The sequence below is a fragment of the Xiphias gladius genome, chromosome 17, assembly GCF_016859285.1.
Source record: "Xiphias gladius isolate SHS-SW01 ecotype Sanya breed wild chromosome 17, ASM1685928v1, whole genome shotgun sequence".
In the NCBI taxonomy this organism is placed as follows: Eukaryota; Metazoa; Chordata; class Actinopteri; order Istiophoriformes; family Xiphiidae; genus Xiphias; species Xiphias gladius.
The window spans coordinates 11970042-11990437 of NC_053416.1; the positions used below are offsets into that span (position 1 = coordinate 11970042).

The 20396-nt window shown below is 39.5% G+C and overlaps 1 protein-coding gene across 1 annotated transcript in view; it reads right to left on the bottom strand.

The window, feature by feature from the left end:
- Positions 1-242: 242 nt before the first annotated feature.
- The window catches only part of stk10 (serine/threonine kinase 10), a 43147-nt gene continuing 22993 nt past the window's right edge, over positions 243-20396 (bottom strand). Inside the window, exons 6-20 of the mRNA XM_040150786.1 lie at positions 19558-19752; positions 19025-19106; positions 13446-13580; positions 10409-10771; positions 9758-10186; positions 6830-6954; positions 5264-5387; positions 4680-4859; positions 4310-4402; positions 3969-4098; positions 3689-3813; positions 3297-3485; positions 3090-3215; positions 2795-2908; positions 243-2210 (exon numbers count right to left, since the gene is read on the bottom strand). Coding sequence (XP_040006720.1) covers positions 2070-2210; positions 2795-2908; positions 3090-3215; positions 3297-3485; positions 3689-3813; positions 3969-4098; positions 4310-4402; positions 4680-4859; positions 5264-5387; positions 6830-6954; positions 9758-10186; positions 10409-10771; positions 13446-13580; positions 19025-19106; positions 19558-19752 — 2551 coding nt within the window. The 3' untranslated portion in view covers positions 243-2069. The remainder of the gene's footprint in view (positions 2211-2794; positions 2909-3089; positions 3216-3296; positions 3486-3688; positions 3814-3968; positions 4099-4309; positions 4403-4679; positions 4860-5263; positions 5388-6829; positions 6955-9757; positions 10187-10408; positions 10772-13445; positions 13581-19024; positions 19107-19557; positions 19753-20396) is intronic.

Here is a 20396-nt window from a genome sequence, read left to right on the forward strand (position 1 = left end):
TCACTTTATTTTCATTTTTAAACTGTTAGTAGAAAATTTTGCCCCTGCCTCTTTTGTCCAAATCTTTTGGTATCCGAATCAGACTGAAAATCCAGATGTTCAGTTTTGGCCAGATTAGGAGTTCAAAAGAAGTCATGTCTAGATGTCATCACATCATATTGCAGTCTTCATAACATAACATATCATGTGCTTTGACAGAGTTAAATGCCACTACCATTGGAAAGCTCCTCCGCCACAATCCATTAATTAGAAAATCTCCATTTATTAAGAGTTATTTACAACAGCGGTTCCTTCTGATACAGTTTCATTCACACTCACAACCCTTCCATACAAACAATGTTATTTAAACTGAGGCAGAGAGGAAGACCGAGATGGAGCCATTAAACGTGACAGAAGAGAGACTTTTTACAACAACTTTAAATACTTCTAAGACAGAGTGTGTGAGTGGGAGAGAAAGATTAAGCTGTACCTGATTGATGACCTGATTTGACGTAAATCCGCAGGCCAAACTGCTCTAAAAAAAAAACAAACACTTTCTCTCACTTAACAAGGCAACAAGTTCCTCAGCTGCAAACTTTAGATTTCAGTTGAAGATTAAACATCTAGAGGAGTCTTACAGCAGACTGAATTCTTGCACTCCCTTAAAAATTATATGAAGAGTCCTGTTCCAAAATCAGATCGTATTGAAAAATTATACCCCTAAATTATTGCTTGCAAAGTACTAAAAAATTATGAAGATGAAATAATTTTGAGCAACGTTTTTTCTTTCAGAAAGTTGTTACATCTGGTTTTGGTTAAACTCTTCATATTATTCCCCCTCTCAGTGCAAAGGAAGGCAAATTTAAGGAAAAAAAAAAAAAAACCTCCTTAAGGTTAGCAAAGACATACATGTAATATTGCACTTTGGTTAGCAGGCAGTGCATTTACTGCACATGGTATAACAATTATACACTTAATACCTTTTTTAAATTTAGATTTAAATCCCCTGTTTAACATACTTCAACAAACATAACAGTATTTTTGCTTTGGCTTTGTCAGTTCCCATCCAGTGTGACTGATTTTTACAGTAAAAATACAACAGAAAAATAACAAATGTCACTACATCAGCACTATATGAATAACAATTAGTCTTCCCTTGTCTGTTAAAATTTCATTCCTAAATAATTATTTAAAAGAAATTATAAATTCTCATCACTTTGGATTTAGCCTCATCCCCCATTTTAAACAAGATACAAAATAATGAGCACATCCTTCATACCATTGGTGTTGGTTAAAAAAAAAAGAGAAAAATATTTAAATTAGCATTTACAGTGATAAATCTGGATAAGGTTTTTCCTTTTCAGTAAAAATAAATACAGGCAGACTTTGGCAGCTACATGACATGCATCTGACTTAAGCCAAGACAAGAAGAAACAGAAAAAGAGTTAGAAATTCATTAATATTTGAGTGTGTTTTTGGTCATATTTGGAAGACGGCACTGATAATATCGGGTAAACAAAAAGTGCTTGGTTTCTTGCTGAACAGTTTCCACAGAAGCAAACAGTCCTCCCTCCTCATGCAAAAAGAAATCCCCTTGCTGGGTGCTTAGGACAACAAACTACTTCTACTAATACCCAACCAAAAAAGTTACCTCTCAATATGACTCATAATTAGTTTGGTATCTTTAGCTCATCCAAATTAACAGCCACTGTATCATAGTATCCTCAGGTTTCACTGGTGAGCTATAAGAAGCGGACAAAAAGAATCAAAACACTGTATGGAAGCAGATACTATATAACTGAGCCTTAAGTCAAGCAGATACTAGAAAATACTTTAAAAGAAAATTTGGTTAAAACATAAATATTTACTAAAACAACACAGGAACCTAATGGAGGGAAAGGTATGCTGCCATTACTGGCAAAGCAAATTAAAACTGAGGCAGCAGACACCTGTAATGCCTGTGGGTGTATGGGTGAGTGTGTGTGTGTGTGTGTGTGTGTGTGTGTGTGTGTGTGTGTGTGTGTGTGTATGGTTATGTGTAGATGCTAACAGTGGCCAGGAGATGCTGTCCAATATCACAGCAGCTGTTTTTATGTGGAAGAAGAGTCTTGGTAAGGCACAAACTTGGAGAGTTTATTGGGAGAACTGGGGTTTGGGCAATCAGAACTCTCAGTCATCCTGAAGAAAGCCTCCTGCTCCCTTTTCTTCATGTTTAGCTCCTCCTCAAGGGCCTAGGAAGGTTGGAAACCAAATATGTGTAAGAATACCTTACAATACTAAGCTTACTTAGAGGAATAGAACATGACATGCAGGTGGAAGATTGCTATAACGTGATAGGACGTGATATTACTTGTGTTCCTCAGTGTCCTCTATAGTCCTTATTTAATTGGGGTTGACTTGGTAGATTAGTCAGGTTATGAGTTGTTTCATGAAAAATATATAAAGTGCATGCAGGACAAATGGGCAATGAGAAACAAGTTTTAATTTTGTAAAGAAAAAAAAACTAGAGCTCAACTAGAGCTCTGGGAAATATGCTTGAGGGTGACTGATCCAGTCTTATCAGTGCTTTATGTATGGATCTGGAGCCCAAAGGAGATTTAGCATGAAGTCACTGCAGCTGGCTGCTTTTTGCCAAGACATAGTTACACAGCATGTCACCTCCCCATAAAACCACTACTTGTTGTTTTTACATTTGATGATTTCAGTACATTTCTGATGTACATTTAGATGTTATCTAGACAATAAACATGTCGATAAGCAAGTAGAAATTTGTTTTGTATAACACACTGTCATAACATTGTGACATGAAACATACCTTCTTTCTGGGTTTCAACTGATCCCTCCATTCCTTCATCAGCTGGTTGTGTTGCTCATCCAGATGCTTGAGCCTCTGGGTCTCATTCTCAACCAACAGGTGACATTTCTCATTCTGGAGTACAAAACAAGATCTGGTTAACAACTGCAAGCCATTTATTGTGCTGTCCTACAGAGTGGACAGAAAAACTCCACGCGAGGAATTTGCCTTCGAAACTTCGATGGAGTTGTGACAAAAGCAAAGACCTACAGTGACATGCAGAATAGAAATGTGATATGTGTAAAACATGAGTCACCTGCAGCTGCTGCAGCTCTCTGATATTGCTTTCACACTGACCAATCATCTCTCTCATCTGGTTCTCGTGTTTCTGCTGCTGATGCAGCCTCTCTGCCTTCTGCCGCTTCTCCTCTTGCTGAGAAAACTAGAGGGAAACAAAGGGAGTAAGATACTGAAAGATTAGCTTTATGCTTAAATATGGAGTGAGACGACCCTTTCCCTCTACCTGTTTGATCTTCTCTCTGTCCTCGGAGGCGCTACCCGTCGAGTTGATGCGCAGGCTCTTCTTGAATATGGCCATGCGGGTCTTGGCTTCGCCACGCTGGATCTTAGGCAGCCGGTTCTTTTCCTGCTGCTGCCGAGCTTTCAGGATCTCAATCATTCGCTGATTGTAGCACTGCATCTGCTCCTGCTCCTGTAGTGACACCAAAAATAGATATACATGGACTATATGTTGGATAGAAGAACTTAGAATTTAGTTGGACCTGAAAAATCCAGTGAGAATGAATTCCCATGACTCAAGACTGGATAGTGACATTTGATCTGGGTTTACTTACTACAAAAAATGTAATGTGTGTAGAATGGTGCAAAGACATTGTGGCAAGGAGAGGTGTTTACCTTCTCATGTTTTTTGAGAAGCTGATGCCTCTGGAGGAAGTACTGATCTTTCAGCTGCTGCTTCAATAACTGATGTCTCTCGTAAAGATTTTTTTCCTCCATGTCCCATATCGTTGCTTCACGCTCTAATCAAAAGGTATTGGAACACTGTCAATACTGTACAAATGTAACATCTCACTACACCAAGCACTGACGAAGAACAACTAGACTTTGGGGTTATCATTGCAATCAGGTATTGTGTGTTGGTTTCACCTGGCCCGGTGCCTAACAGATACATTACCTCTTATTAGTTGGTGCTTCCTGTTAAGGCATTCCCTCTCCATTTCTGCAATCTCTCTCTTGTTGTTGGAGATAATTTTCTTTAGCGTAGTGTCCAGGTAGTTCTTTTGATCTGCCAAGAATTTGTCCTCCTAAAACACAGAAAAGAGAAAGAAATGGAGGAAGGAAGGAGTGGATTAAAAGGAGCTATAATATTCAAGACTTGTCGTAGTCTGGCATTTACTCCACAAGAGAAAAGATATTCTGATAAAGGTTAAGGTGCCTCAACCTGACATTCCATTCTGCTTTTTGTTAAGTGTGCATGAAAATACCATGAGCCCAAATGTTGACCAAACAATTTACCTCTCTAATCTTCACTTCTTGGAAGGTATTCATCCTCTGTTTCAAAGTGTCTTTACGCTGACTTCTGGGCAGCTTATCAACAGACTGTTTTACCTAAAGAGGGCACATTTCAGCTATATTCAGTGACTTTGACACAGGACCTGAAACTTAAAGACACACAGGTAAGCCAACGAAGTATGTGAGAATTTACAGAAAAAAACAAAAAACAAAAGATTATTGTGAAATTCATGTGTCAGTTGGCTGAGGACTAAAAGCTTTCTTTGAACTGTTTTCATTCCTTTGTCCACATCCTGGTATGGTTTAACTGGAATCAAGAAATGAAAAAAGAAGATTCAGCTGGTGAGTTATTCATTCACTATCTCAGAAGTACCTCCTTTTTCCTGTGTTTTATCTGATCCTGAAACCTGTGGTAGTCCCGTTCCTGCTCTGCTTTGATGCGTTTGGTCTCTTCTTTGAGTTTAATATTGTGGTCTGCCTCCATCTTCTCAATGGTCTGCTTCTGATGCTTCTCCAGCATCTCTAGCTCGACGTCATAGTGCTTCTTCTTGGCCTGGGATGCACCAATAGGAAACAAGCACACTCCAAGCTTAGGAGGTATGATACAAAACCCCATAGGGCTGCTTTAACTTCAACTAAGTGTAGACTCTCTTCATTAGACAAAATACTTTGGCAACATGTGTGTCAAGGAAGTCAAAAAAAATTATTTCAACACAAGTCTGTCCTGTTCCTGCTAACCATCCTTTGAAAAAAAAAAAATACAATACACTAAAATAAAGTAACACCACTACAAACTACAGACTCCAAAATTACCATAGAGTTGATGCAAAAACACAGTCCCTACTAAAAAACAATATGTTAATCTTCATAACAGTAGGATTTATTTAGGGTTGTTGAAGGGAATCACATATGTTGCTAATAAAGTGGCAGGTTTGTGCGTGTGTGTCTGTAACTCACATTCATTTCCTGGTCAAAACGTCTCTGCATTTGTTCTCTCTGCGTTTCCAGTTTGGTGTTTAGTACAGCCTGAGCTCGGTGCTCTTCCTTCTGCAACAAACGGAGCTCGCGCAGCTCCTGACGTCTGCACACACAAACAAATACACACAAGTCATTATTTGTTAGATATATACAACTTTCATTTACAAGTTTTATCAGCTACTCAAATGGCCAAATGTAATACTGTTACTCCGTATCAACACAATCAGTGCTGTTAATTTAAAACTTAAATCACAATTAGTCATCCCATTTTGAAGAAAAAAAGAAAGAAAGAAAAAAAAAAAAAGGTTAAAAGCTAGCAGAGACAAATCAAACTTGAGCTGGAAAGTTAAGCCTCTGACAGATAGTCTTTGGTTAGCAGTCGAACTGAAGAGCAAGGACCAAACCAGCATCTAAACTGACTGAAACTGACTGAAACTTTTAGCTAAGTTTAAGTTTAGCTAAGATGTTAGCAGTGCACTATTCCTTGTGCTTGGATGTCTGTTTGGTCACTTATTCAGGTTGAGGTTAGTGAAGTTAGATAAGAAGAAGATGTTAAGAAGTTTTTCGAAGTCTGTCGCTCTTATTTTATTTGTAAAGGACCGTGTAGAATATTATAGATAAATGTTACTATTTGATGTATTGTACACGAGTTAGCTTAAAGCTAATTTTCAGTCGTGTTGAAGGCTGCTGTCTGGCTGCTGGTCAGTGTACAGCAGCAGCTGTTCTGTCCTATGACAAAACAGTGAAATTGGTGGTCTGTGAAATAAGTAAATGCAAAGACAGTGAGTGCCAAAATATAAGTTAAAAAAAAAAAAAAAAAGAAATAAATGCATTTTTCCTGTTTGAATACTGGATTTCTGAAAAATGGACACAATTCTGATGGTTTTACTGCAGTCATAGATGCAATGTCCTATTCCTACCACTAGATGATGCAGCAAGATGCACCAGGAACTCTGCAGGGCTTCAATGGTGGTGCAGTGTGTTTGTCATAACTGTACAAATTTCTCATTTAAAAAAAAATAAAAATAAAAAATACAAAGCACATTAGTAATTAATGTAATTGGACAACAAAAATAAACATGTATGGATCCTCTTTTACAACATCAGGATTCCGTACACAGTTAACCCAATCTTCACCCTTATCTAAAAGTAACTTCAGAGGCTTTTTTCTTTTTCTTTCAAACCATTACCTAAAAAAGTCTTTTTCCATAACAGTCTGGATATTTGTATACTCCCATCCCAAGCGGCTAAAACCCAAAAGAGCAGGATGCTTTAAATAGTATGTGTAGTAAAAGCAGCATCCAACAGGTCACTTATCACTGTACGGACTTCAGTCTGAGCTAAGGAAAGAACAGACCCTGAGTTCATGGCCCTCATTTACAACGAATGAAAACAGATGAATTTTTCCAGGCAAAAAAAAAAAAAAAAAGGACCAAGAGGTGGAGATACGGACAGCTCATTATGTCCAACTCTGCTTATCTAGATGATGAATAGATACATACTGTGTTTAGATTCTCTGTGTTCTGCAGAGAGACACCCACATACCTCAGGAATCTCATCTCCTCATCTTTCTTCTCATCATCCCTGATGATCTTGGAGGTGGTCACACTCACCTCCACGCCGTCAATAACATACTTCCTGGTTCGCTTCAGAGTCTTACTTGAGAAGTCCTGAGAAACAGATACAGAGAGGAATAAGGTCAGATTTAGTTAAACCTTAGGACAAGACTAATCTTTGATTGCACTTGTTTCTATGCATCACTAAATGTGTTTGACAGTAATCTTTGAGACTATACTGAGACTCTGTTGGGAGGTTATTCCAGTAGTTTAGAGACTTGTTGGGGGACAAAGAGTATGGGGTAGAAGTAAGGATTGTATTATGAACATGACATAACTCACTGTGTCACAAAGAAATCACATATTTATAAATGTAATGTGTTTTTATAGTTTAAAAGAGCACTCCGCCACTCAAGCATAACACTGAAATAACATTGTTGAACTCACAAAGGACATTAAAAAAAGAAAAGGTTTAAGCATTGCAACAGAACCAGAGATCTGGTCTTTTTGGTAGTACTCGCGAAGACATGTAAACACCCTTTGATGTGTAAAATCGGTGGAGCTCCCCTTTGGATATGCGTGAGTTTGTGATTAGGAATGTGGTCTTTTTATCTGGTGGAAAGAGAGGCAGCTGTGTGTTTGTGTGTGTTGACAAAGGCATTAATATTCCTGTCAGTCTGGTTCTACTGTAACAAGCAGCAAGATGCTCATTCTGTCACTGCATTGGGGAGTGCCACACGGGAAGTAACTCTGTTTAACAACCTCATCCACTAAGTATGACACCATTTGACCGGGCTTTTAAGGTTTCTTTAACTCTTTATAACAACTTTTTAGCTCCACTGAAATATTGAGATTAAAGGTTTTAACCAAACAAGAGCAGTCTTTATCCAACCATGGGCCTACGAATAAGAGGCCCCCGACTTCTTACTTTGCTCCCAAATCAATGTTAGAGAAACTCCATCTAATTCAGGGGGTCTGAGAAAGACAGCACAAGCCAAACAAGCAATGGCAATGGACATCATAGTATGTAATACATTAAATGTTTAATATGAATCAGAGCATGACCCCACTTTATAACTGAACAGACCAAAAGTGTTATGGTTGACTAAGCATGTGTTGTTGAATGGTAACATTTCCAGCTTCCCCTATCTAAATCAGTCTCCGCTGACAATATTTACAAGACTGATATGGCAAGGTTTACTTGGCAAACATTGGGTGGCTCAATTCCTAGATGTCGTCATTTCCTGGTTTATAAATAGTTTATATATAGAGAAGAGGAGAGGAGAGGAGAGGAGAGGAGAGGAGAGGAAATTGAGAGAGAGTACGAGAACACCAGACTAAAGGGAAAACCAAAAAAGGAATAACAGAGGTAAAAGAGCAAGGAAGGCTGTAAGGAAAGAAAGGACCGAGGAAGCTCTTCTCCAGGCAGAGCAGGAATGAATTTGGTTTGTGTGAACTGCGCTCCACTCTGTCAGAGCTAACACATGTAGCCACTACAGCTGAGCAAATAGACTCCATGTGAGGCTACTGCTACAGATGACAGCTACTGGGCTATTAGTTTCAAACCGTTCTGAACTGTTGACTCCCGTTTTACATAACTGACATGTTTACAAAAGCTATAAATATATTGTTCATACTTGTTGTTTGCATGTGTTAATAAGTACAGATTGGCTCTATAATCAGAGGATATTTGGGTCATTCTGTAGCTCAGCTGCGTTGTTTGTGTTTCAGGCTCTTAACTGTTCATGACTCTGTGAACTTACCATCATTTTTCATTCAAAAAACAGCACAAACACAGTTCAGGTATACACACATTCACAAGCAAATGCACACACTAATGCTTCCAATGATACACACTTGTGCAGAAACACACACTCACACAAATGCAATAAAAAACAACAGACTTTACTTAATTTGCCTGCCTGTCCTCCTATCCTCAAACAAAGATAGCCTATTCATGTCACTGCAGGCTGCTGGCAGAGTCGCCTGCTGAATAATCTGTTCTGGAAAAACTTAACATACCACAAACAGACACGACTCCACGCACAGTCAATAGGATTTCAATCATGCTCAGTCCATAAGCCTCCAGAAGCAACTGAGTGACAATGAGCTGTATAGAAACTTCCATTCACAGTGATGAATACTCAACTGTGCCCACACAAAGGGCACTGTCGGTCCTAATGAATGGAAAATGTTGCATATTTTGCTTCAGAAAGGCTTGGTGTCTAATGATAAAATAGTCTCTGTCTTCTCTCCCTTCATCTTCCTAACTTCCCTTCCTCACTAGGAAGTGATTGTTAACTTTAGTTAAATTGTCATCTATGGGAAGGAAATTCTCCTTTTTTTAGGCTAACAAAACCTTAAAAAGCCCTTTCCAATTTGGAAAAGTTTTTTTCTTTTTTAAATATACTTAAAGTGCTTGTACATAACTCACTAAATAAATTAATTTTCACCATAAATCATAACCAACTGACCATTACTAGAATGAATCCCAATATTCTCCCTACATGTAATGTGTGGTGCAAGCCTAATGGAAGACAGGCTATCCTCTGTTTCAGATGGTTAACACCCACACCCCAAAACACAACACAATGCAGTTTCAGTTCCTCTCTGGGTGCCAAGAAATAGTTTTTCCAAGGAGGGGTTTTCCTACAGAGTCAGGGAGCCGCTCTCTGTACCTCTCTTACACTTCAATACTGGTCTTTTTCACTATAAAAACACATCTACAGAAATACTTGTGTGAATGGGGGACATGTTTGACTTCTTTCATTTTCCCTTCATCAACAAACCATTATGTAAAAAGCAATTTTCATGTAGTCATACAGGACAGATCAGGGTGTTTACTAGGTACTCTGTGCAAAAAGTGCCAACTACGTATTCCTTCGAGTAGAGAAAGGTTTGCTTCATGTTGACTCACCCTCGCTGACATTGAGATGTTCTCCTTGTGGATCGAAATGTCCATGCTCTCAGATGCCATGCTGCCTGAGTAGGAGTACCGTTTGTTGATAATCCCTCCATTGATATAAGAAGAGACAGGCTCGGCATTACCTCCTGTCGATGTCCGGTCTGGGGTATCCTTGGTTTGGCTGCTATTTAGCCTAGAACGGGGTGTAGGGACTGGGGTAGGAAGAGAAGAGGGTGTGGAAGTGGGTGCAGGAGTGACAGCGCGACTTTGGCTTGGAGTTGGTAAGTCTCCATTAGACGTGACGTTGCTCTCCTCCTCGGTCACCTGGACCTTGGGCATCTCACAGTCTGTTGAGTTTATGATGATGTCAACATGCTCCTCAGATGCCTTGGGTTGGGGGAGAGATGGTGGTTGCTCAGTCTCTGGGGTCTCCAAAGCAACCTTAAAAATTAATTTTAGCACTGTCATTGTAACATCTTTGAATACAGATCAGTCAGAACTTTAGGAATCAGAAGATACAGTATTTTTCATTTTCTCAAAGACTGAATAATTTAATTGGATGATCGGCCCAGTGTCTTAAAATACAAACTGGTCGGTGTATACTGATATTTAATAAAGCCCTCCAATGCAACAGACAAAAAAATGTAAAACTTTAAAGAGCACCTTTTCCTCCTCCGATGTGGGAGTACTCTTTCCATCCTCAATGCCGGAGTCTGAGCAGGAAGTCTTGGTTGAGGCCTCGCTCTCATATTTTTCTGACTCAAGAATGACTTCTTCGGCCAGTTTGTCACCCAACTCCTCTGGATCTTTTGGAGGGAGATGCCGCGGCAGGGGAACAGGGACCACCATGACGGGGCCCTGCTGCTCCTCTGTTGGTGTATCTGGCTCGGCCCCCTTCCTGGTTAAAGGTATTGGTGTGGTTGTGGAGGGTGTGGTTGGGGAGGGCATGGTGGGGCTCGCGGTGTCCAGAGACTGGTCCCCTTCCAAACTGGTCTGACTCGTCTGGCATGGTTCCTTACCTGGAGACTAAATTAACGAGGAGGAGTGAGAACAGAACTGTTGTTAAGCACTTATGTGACAAAACATTTGATGTTTTTGGCTTCAGGTCAGTGGTTTTCTCCCAAACGTTAATGTTTACAACCTTTGGTTTTGGCCCAAATGCTAATGGATAAAGTCCTTTGGGCCTCCTGCCGTCAGTGAAGTAACCCTAACCTTTGCTTTAGTAGGTATGCAGTCATTCCTGCTTTATACTCCTGCACTGCTACTTCTCATTGTGGCTGAGTTGCCATCTAATGTGTAATACGTACACTAATAATAACAGATGTCAGAGTCCTGTGTAAGTCATGGGTGACAACCAGGGACAGAGTTTTTATGGCATTATTACCAAGAATTACGTGTGATCCTTGAGTGCTTTGCAAGACAAATCAGTGGATAGTCTTATTGGTTTATGTGCAAAAATGCATTTTTTAAACTGCATTTACTAAACTTTAATTTAACCAAAACAGTGTTTAACCATTTTAGATTATAGACATAAAATGCAAGTTAATACCTGTTTCACAGTCATACTGGCTAAAGTAATAAAGATAAAGATATCAATGAAAAAAAGTATGGATGGTAAAGCTTTGAATTATTTACCAAGCGTTTGGATGCCTGGCGAGACAAACTAACAACATATCACATAATACACAAATACTGTATACAAAAATAAATTGGAAAATCACTGATAAATTGCCAATAGGAATCTGAAAAGCATCTTAAAATGGTCACTAAAAATAAATTAATGACACTAAATTATTGACTAATATACGCTTTTTATGAGTAAAGAGAAGATGACGTTTCTGCAGAAGTTATATAAATTAATGGAAAGAGACCAGTTTCACAATTTTAAAGCTGATTGCTGAAGGTGCCAGTCATGTGTCATGTGGAATTCTGTAGTCTGTAATTAGAAATACCACTGAAGATGGTATTTTAGGATTATGTGAACAGTTACCTGTTGCCCAGAGCAATTCTGCATTTTGAAATACCACTCACACTTGAGGTAAACAATACCATCATATATCTTTATGGTCAGGTTCAGCCTTTTTCTAATGTCTCAGCAAACATTCTTATCTGGCTCTGTATGATATATAGGAAGAAATAAACTGTCGGGTAACTGCTTGGCTGGCTTTCAGGGCCTTTTAGCTTTATGTGCCAAAATGTTGCAGTGTGCCTGCAAAAGTGGCCTCGCTGGAAGAGATTAGGGAAATAACTGTAATGATATCTTAGTTAGGTGAGCACTGAGAAGAAAAATTTAATATTTGGACATAACCAGCCATTTATTGTAAAGTAATTTACTATACTATATATACACAGTAACATATTTTGATATCTACATTAATTTTAATATTTCCCTATAAATAAACAGACTAAAATAGCACAGTGGCAATTAACCCAATTCACAATACATTTAACAGTACACTCAGCACCCTCATCGTCTAGTGGGTTTTATCTGGGAATACTCCGGACACCCAGGAAATGATGAGTTTTAAGTCTTGTTTCAGTAACCAGAGCAGGATAAAGCAGAGCTGGTCACATAAAGAAAATAACACCAACAACTGAAACTCAAACTTAATCCAAAGACCGACAATATTTGATTTACCAAGATGTCTGGAAAAGGAAGTGCCAAAATACCACAGGACTCACCACTTAGCCAAGTTTTAAACTGCACTGTCACCACACTGGAGCCAAGTTATTCATCTCAATAAATTCAGAGGCCATCACACTAACAGTTGACATTAGGGGGAGGAAGAGATAAGTGTGCAAACACTTATCTTCAAGGAGAGAATAACATCCATGATCAACACATGATCAACACATTTGTCTTGTTACAGCTTCCTGTTGTCAAGAGTATTTCTAGGATCCTCGATACTTGGGGGTCACTGCCGTACAGGAAACCATCTGTTTGTTATTTAAGGGTCAGAGTACAGCAGCAGAACAATGTGCGACCTTAAATAATTTACTCCATCAGGAATTGTGAGCTGACAGCGTTTCTTTGCAGGAGCAATGTCAAAAGCAGCACTTATATTTAACCATGTGTGGGTGTGGGTGAATGCCAGTGTTCCGGTTTCTGTTCCTTTGTTTGTGCTGAGGGCAGGCAGTAAACTGCACTCTCATACTGTGTTCGCTTTCTAATCTTATGCCCTCTGAGAATTTATGAATGGCTTCTACAGAAACGGACCCTCAATCCTTTGACAGGAAGGCCATATTTACCCCAAAATGTTGATTAATGGGGGCAACAAGCTAAGACTTCAAAAAGTGAGGGAGGACAGTTAGTGCAGAACGTGTGTGCTTTCTGGGGCAGGTGTGCATGTGCAGGTAAGTGCATGCCTTTGTGTGATTATGTGCATTTGTGGACATTAAACAAAGGCCCTTTTTTTAACACCAACTTGTCTGTTTCAGCTTTGGACCAACCAATGAGAAGGACAATGTCAGAAAGTGACACATCTTCACTTGTGTCAGTAAGGACACGTCACTTGTAAGTAAAATGTACCTTAGTAGTTGTTTTTTTTTTTTTAGCAGTTTTAAAGATCACTAACGACCCTACAGCCGGTCTTTCAGAAAAGCTACTGAAGAACATGGACTGCCTGCTCTCCTTTTAGAAACAAACAATGACAGAAGAAAATGAAGGGACAGAAAAGAAAAAAAGATCTAGGTTTGGTACCACAGTGAGCTCCACGGCGTCGTCCTCCTCTCCTTCCTCTCTATTGTCTTCTATTTCCTCCATGACCTCAGCCTTGGCCTCGGCCACCAGCTCCCGCAGTGGACGGTTGGACGTCACTGATCTCACAAAAGGGTGCTGTGGACACAAGAGACAGAGGGGAGATGGGTGTGGAGGTTAATTATCAGCCAAAGAACTGCAAAGAATGACTGGTGCTTAAAAAGCAAGACAAATTACTCAAAACACACTTCTTGTGTGTGTTTGTTTGTTTTTTACTTGTTTTTTCATTGTAAGCATCATATCTTGAGCATAAATGAATTTGTAAACACTACCATAAACATCCAGTGCACTGCATGTGTTTGTTGCCTGTACAAAGAGGGAGAGAGACTACGAGGCTTGATGTGACCACAGGATAAACACCCATACCACCATAAAACAGTATTTGTTGAGCACGTTATCCATGGATCTGAGTGTCATTAGACGATGAGATTATTAAGTGAAGGATGCTGCATGTGCTGGGCTGAAAATGACGAGGAAGCAATAACATGTTGGTACCAGTTTGATTACTGGCCTTTTAATAAGTCACTACATTGGCTGTAAAGCTCTAGAGTGAAACGAAACAATTAGGAGATGTGAAAGCCTTCAGTTAACAGGCCAAACTCTGTGTAAAGTGTGAAACCCCTTTAAATACAAAGCACTGTTTCAACAGACAACAGTGAGACGAAGACAGGTAACAGAATAAGATAAAATTCTAGTGAAAAAATAAAGTAATTGCAGTCAAGTACATTAGCTTGCCAATTGAGCAGCAATAGACAACAAGCAGAGGGGGCAAGGCTACAGAAGACTTTCACTGCAGGGGAAACTGCACTGTCCGCTACCTGCCAGTTCCTGAACAGCTACAACAATAGCAGCTTTACAAAACAAGTCTGCCTATTAATGGCACACCGATGTAACAATGTTGAATCTAACATCCTACCCTTAAAATAGAAAGGTATCTGTAGTTATACAGTGTCTAAAGAGAAAATGTGTATTTTTACAGAGTGCCAGCACGGCAATACTAGTTTGAGTGCAAGGAGGATAAAAAGCTAAATTAAAAGTTGAGTGCAGCAGGGATAAAAGACCGATCATCTATTATTCAGATGCTTTGCACTACTGTGTAATTTAATTGGAACAGCTGACAAAGGGGAAAAGGCTAAAATGCTGCTGGACCATGAAGTGCATGTAAGGCGTTTTGTGCATGCGCACTTGTTGTGGGTGATCACAGTTGTTTTTGTGCTGGGTTTTGTCCTTGAGGACTGCATTAGTCTTCAGCTTTTAACTTCTCCAGTGACAAACAACAGTCAGCTACTGTCTAATGAGTCAGGTAGTGTAACTGCTGAGTGCCATCTAACTATTTATAACACCACAGTGGGAATAAGAATACATGGATAAGAGTATGACAAACAAATAAATAATTTTTTTTTTTTTTAAAGCTACATATATGTAAACACATGCAATTGTTCATAGCAAACGTCCAATTGAAATTTAACATACAAATGCATACTTTCTACCATGGGGCATCTTGTTTTTACGCAATGCTGTCCCATCTTTTGGCAAGAGAGTGAGCACTACTCAATGCAAACGATCTCAAGTTTTATTTATGCTTCCATTCTTCTGTCAAACGGATATGCGTAAAATACTACTGCTATTACAAGTGTGTTTCAAGGTTAGAACATGAGAACAATTAGAACATGAGTGTACAAAAACACAGCATGGAATTTGAATTTAAAGAACACAAGCTCAGCAACTGATGTAGAGGACAGCCACACTGGTTAATTCAAGACACGCTTAGCATTCAGCTGAGATGATTCAGATGCCAACAATCACACTACCACTTAATGAGAACGCATCGGAAGGCCGAGAGATCATCCATCAGGCTGTTGAAGCCCTACAAACCTGTAGTGGTTCAGAGTGAGATGAGCAAATGCTGGGACTCTGAGATTTGCAGCTACATGTAACGCTCCACTGAAACTTGCCTTGTGAATTTGAGATGCTTGGAAGAGGATCTGACAGGTGATGGCAATGGGTACACGCATTTAAGGGCAAAAGTAAATAAATAACCTAGGTCCTGTGTGTAGGCCATCAACTCTTCCACTATCTCAACAGGAAATTGTGCTGTGATGGACATTCTTAAGGCTTGAGTTTTAGACAGACTTTCTTAGGTTAAAATTAAACAAAGTTGAAACAGGACCATTAGATGAGAAAAAGCTCTAAAAGGGTGATGCAGTTCAAGAGAAAGCTGTAAGCTAATGATTATTTTCATAATGGATTTATCTGTCTATTATTATTTAGATTAATCGTTTGGTCTATAAAACAGCAGGAAAGCGTGGGAAATGCCCATCATAACTTCCTAGAGCCCAAGAGGATGTCATCAGCTGTTTTTTTTTTTGTTTTTTTTGTCCAACCAAGGGTCCAAAACCCCAAAATATTCAATTTACAACAAAGTTAAGACAAGGAAAAACGGGAAAACAGGAAAAACATTTAAGAAGCTGGAGCCATCAAACTTTTGACATTTCTATTTTTTATTATTTATTTTGATTATCAAAATAGCTGTCAATTACCAGTCAAGCCAATCGATTAATAATTGCAGTTCTACTAATATCCTTTGTTTATGATAAAAAGTCTAGAACAGAAATAAGTTCCTTGATTATTCTTACCACTATTGATTTAAGCCTGCACTGTTAGTTAAAAAGGAATCACCAGATCTAAATAAAATATTATCAGTGAAACTCTTCTCCTTTTTCCTCAGGCACTATTAGACTACCTACAGTTGTGAACATCTGAGATTTCAGCTTCAAACTGTTTATTGTAACAAGTGAACTCAGACCTCCCATGCTCGAGTTAATCCCAGTCTCCCTGAGGCAAATCAAAGGGTGGAAAAAGGTAAATATTGTAGTAATGCTGCCCTGCTAAATGTGTTTTTTTTTTTTTTTTTAAACTGCCAATATGGATCAAGATGTGGATCAGTGGAGCTTATGTCCTCTCTTTTGGGTTTCATATTGCTTTACACCCAGAGAGGCTGGTGATTTTGGGTCTTTTCTGCATGGCCGGGCGTGAAACGGTTAAATGTGAACAATACGGCCCAACGGGGGACGAGAGCAGGAGGTTGCATGAGGGCAGAGTTACCTGCGCAGCAATGACAGCAGACTGTGTGTATTTGTACTTCGGTCTTTGTGAGGACTAATATGAGTTTTAGACACTGAGTGAGGGCATTTAAGTCAGGCCTCACTTCTTCAAAGGGGTGGTTTGGAGGTTAAGACTTGTTTTTAAGGTCAAGGTTATAATTAGGTTTAGGTTAAGTTTGGAGCAAGAGTTGGGATTACGCAAGTAGTAATTTTGGTCTTCATAAATTAAATGGACTTTTATTTGCCCAAATTTTGAAGCAACAGTCAGACTTCTGCCTCACTTGTGGCGCTAATTATACTCTGTACAATCCACAGACCTCACAGGAATGACTCTCAACTGAAAAATAGTCCCTATGAAAACTGCTGATACCTTGGTCTGTGGTTTATCTACTGAAACAAGGTCATTTCACTGGATGACTTTGATACTGAAGAAAACTTAAAAACCTGGGGATTCTCAGGCAAGTTCTGGCATACTAAGGAGCTAGGGTTATAAGTGTCAGCATTATGGAGTGTTTTATTTCCCCATGAAAGACATTGGAGATAATGATATCCTCAAAAAGTGTAAGTCACTAAAAATGTGCGTATTATGTTTGTGTGTTGAGATCTAACTCTTTAATAAGTTTAGCGTAAGTTCAGGGTAAGGGTTGCGCTTAGACATATAGTTGTGATAGTTGCTGTTATGGCTCAGGGCTAAGGAATGCATAATGTCAGTTAGTACAAAAGTACAAATGTCAATGTTGCGAAACCCCTACGAAGCCCTGGATCAGAGACACACTAGCCAAATACTCCCGTGGTAAAAACTACCCAACATACAGACACGCTATGATCAGAAACAGAAAAGCATCCAATATTATATATGAATGGAAGCTATGCAAAAACTACCATTAAAATCCTGACCCAGAGCAGCTATGTGGGAGGAGTATCTATATTCAGTGTAATGACCACAAGTCATCCAGATGGTTTCCCGCCAGCCACACGGCCACAGTGTCTGATACTGTGTCATGTTGTTTTGTGTACATTCCTTACAAGAACACATGTGGGGCAAAGAGAAGGCAAGAAGGACAGGGAGAAAGAGCTTCACAGATGGTAAAAGCTAACACCAAATCCCTTTTTTTCTATGAAGAGCTTGATGGTAAAGACTTCATGATTTTTTTTCCTTTAATTTTCTCTTTTTATACACACATACATACAATCACACACGCCTCGGTTTAACACCTACACTCCAAAAACTCTCTGATTCAGTATTATCTTCCTCTTCACTCACTGCACTACATCTGCTTCCCACATCCACACACTCCAGTGAATAACTGCATAACAAAGTCTGATCTAGAACTTGTCAGATACACTAATGGTAACTTTCAATCAACTGACATCATTGCAAAGCTAACTACAGTAAATACTATCTGACAGCAGTTAGGAGCAGCAAGTATGATAAACATCTAAAACTTCCAGCACGGCACCAAAAAACCGGACCGCACCCATCTCGCTCTCCCCCACTGGAGAACACATGCAGAATTCCCTGTGGGTCCGGGTCTAGGATTTTCATCTCTCCCTCTCTCTAATTGGCCAGAGGTGGCAAGCTCATGGTAAATCCAGGCATACTTTTGGCTGAGATCGGGAATGTAAATAGCTGGAATTCCCTCAGCTGTGGGATACAGACAGGAAACTGTGGCTCTGAATTTTAATAGACACTGCTCTCGTGCTTTAATCCACACCCTGCTCACTTTCTCTCTCATTCTTCTTGCTTGAGATTCCGGATTTCGGGAAACAGTTGCCAAAGCTCATCCAACGGATATTAGTTTGTTTTTTTTACTGCCAGAAGAACTGTCATCAGCCTCCCCTTGGCAATATCTCCGATGCACTTGCATGTAAACATTTGAGGTTTCCTTGACCACCATAGCCCTGATTTAGGTTGATTTCCTGTTGCTGTAAAACACAGGGGATTGTAATAATAAGATACAAGAGTGATCAATGTAAGTTTGCCAGGACAAAAACCTCTTTTGTACTTAATGAAAATGTTTGGAACTTTCTCAGAGGGTGATTAGAATGTGAACAACAGCTTCTAAAAGCCCTAAGTGTTCATTCACCTCTCTTTACCTTACCTTTTTCAGCTTAGGCTTTCTTTCACTTAACTCTTTCACTTTTAAAGAAATCCTACTCCTATGCCTGCTCCATTTCTTGCCCACCCTACACCTTCCATTCCTCTCCCACTCACATACCAGTGCCCTCCATGGGGCACGGCTCACTTCCCTGGCACAGATCACCCCATTCAGTTCTTAAAATAGAAGAGTAAGAGGCTCTGTATATGTGTATTGGTGCAAGATAAGGACAGAGGACGGACAATGTTCCATCATATATCAAAGTGCAGCATTGTATAACATTCACTAGATTATAATTGCACACTGTGTCACGGCCTACCTCCATGAGTTGTGCTGCCATTGGACGAGTCTCTGGGTTTTTATCCAAAGCTTTCTTCAGGAAATCTTTAAACTCCTGTGACCTTGAATAAAGCAAGAAACAGTATCGGTCAAAAGCATTGAAGAAGAGGTGAGGGTGGGAAGGGATGAAGTAATGGTTACAACATAACAAAACATTTCAAGATATGTGACGTTGTTGCATGTGGATAATCCTTGTGCACAGCTGTGTTTTGTAAAATAAAGCTTTCAGCAGGAATGATGAGTCAAATCCCCATCCCAAGTCTCCTCGCAGCACCTGACAACTTCATTTTTGCAGTACGAGATTTGCAGCCATGGAACATTCAGACTCATAAAACTGATATGAAAACAGTTTTAGTTTAGAACTCACTTACGTCCTGCCTCTCTGCTGAGTTGTTGCGGTAGTTTTGAAAAGGGCAAAATTAAAATACAGGAAGAGACGGGAAGGACAACATTTCTGCAGTAGATTACAGGACACTGAGGCTGCAAAAATTTGGTGAAAATATGGACCCTCACCATTTGTGGGGCTGCTCCAGGGTGGGAGGCTCCGACTTGGCGATCTTTAACAGCACCCTCATGGGGTTGAGCTCATGGTGTGGGGGTTCAATCTGGGCGAGCTCAATCAGTGTGATTCCCAGGGACCAGATATCAGCCTTGTAGTCATACGGAGCATCCTTCATTGTCTCACACATTACCACCTCTGGGGCCATCCTGAGAAAAGGCAAAATAAAAAAGGTTAGCATCTCTGACTCTCACTCTCAATTAAAATCAACTTGAATGCCACCAAGTCAAGATATACTGCACATTGAATAGTATTTATCCTTAAAGTGCTTAAATCGGACAGTCTAGCTGTAGAGTGGAAAGCTAAAGCCCATAATCAAGTCTTTAAAATCCTTCATCTTTCTATATTTTAGGTGTAAGTCTATGTCACTATGATTGGCTCCTAAAAATGTGCTTCTAAGCAGGAAGAGAAAGAGTTAAAAAGTACGTCAGCGTGTAAAAACTTAAATTATGATATCATGTTGTAAAAATCAGGTTTTGCTCAATCAATCAACACAGCTAGTCATAGAGAATTCAGTCATTAAACTATTCAATAGTTTCTGATATTAAGACATATCTAAAGCAACAGCTGTGACTAACCGATGATGACTGTATTGGGATAAGGAGTGTTTCAGCATTTTCAGTACATACTATATTGCATCAAAATAGTAAATATTTACTATCAAGAACAATTTCAGTCAGCACGTGCTTGCTGACAATTTGCAAAATGGCTCTCATAACTCTACTCTGAGCTCCTAGATTTACTCACATGCAAAGAAACTAATGTTTTCTCCCTGTTTCTTCCTGAGGTTGCT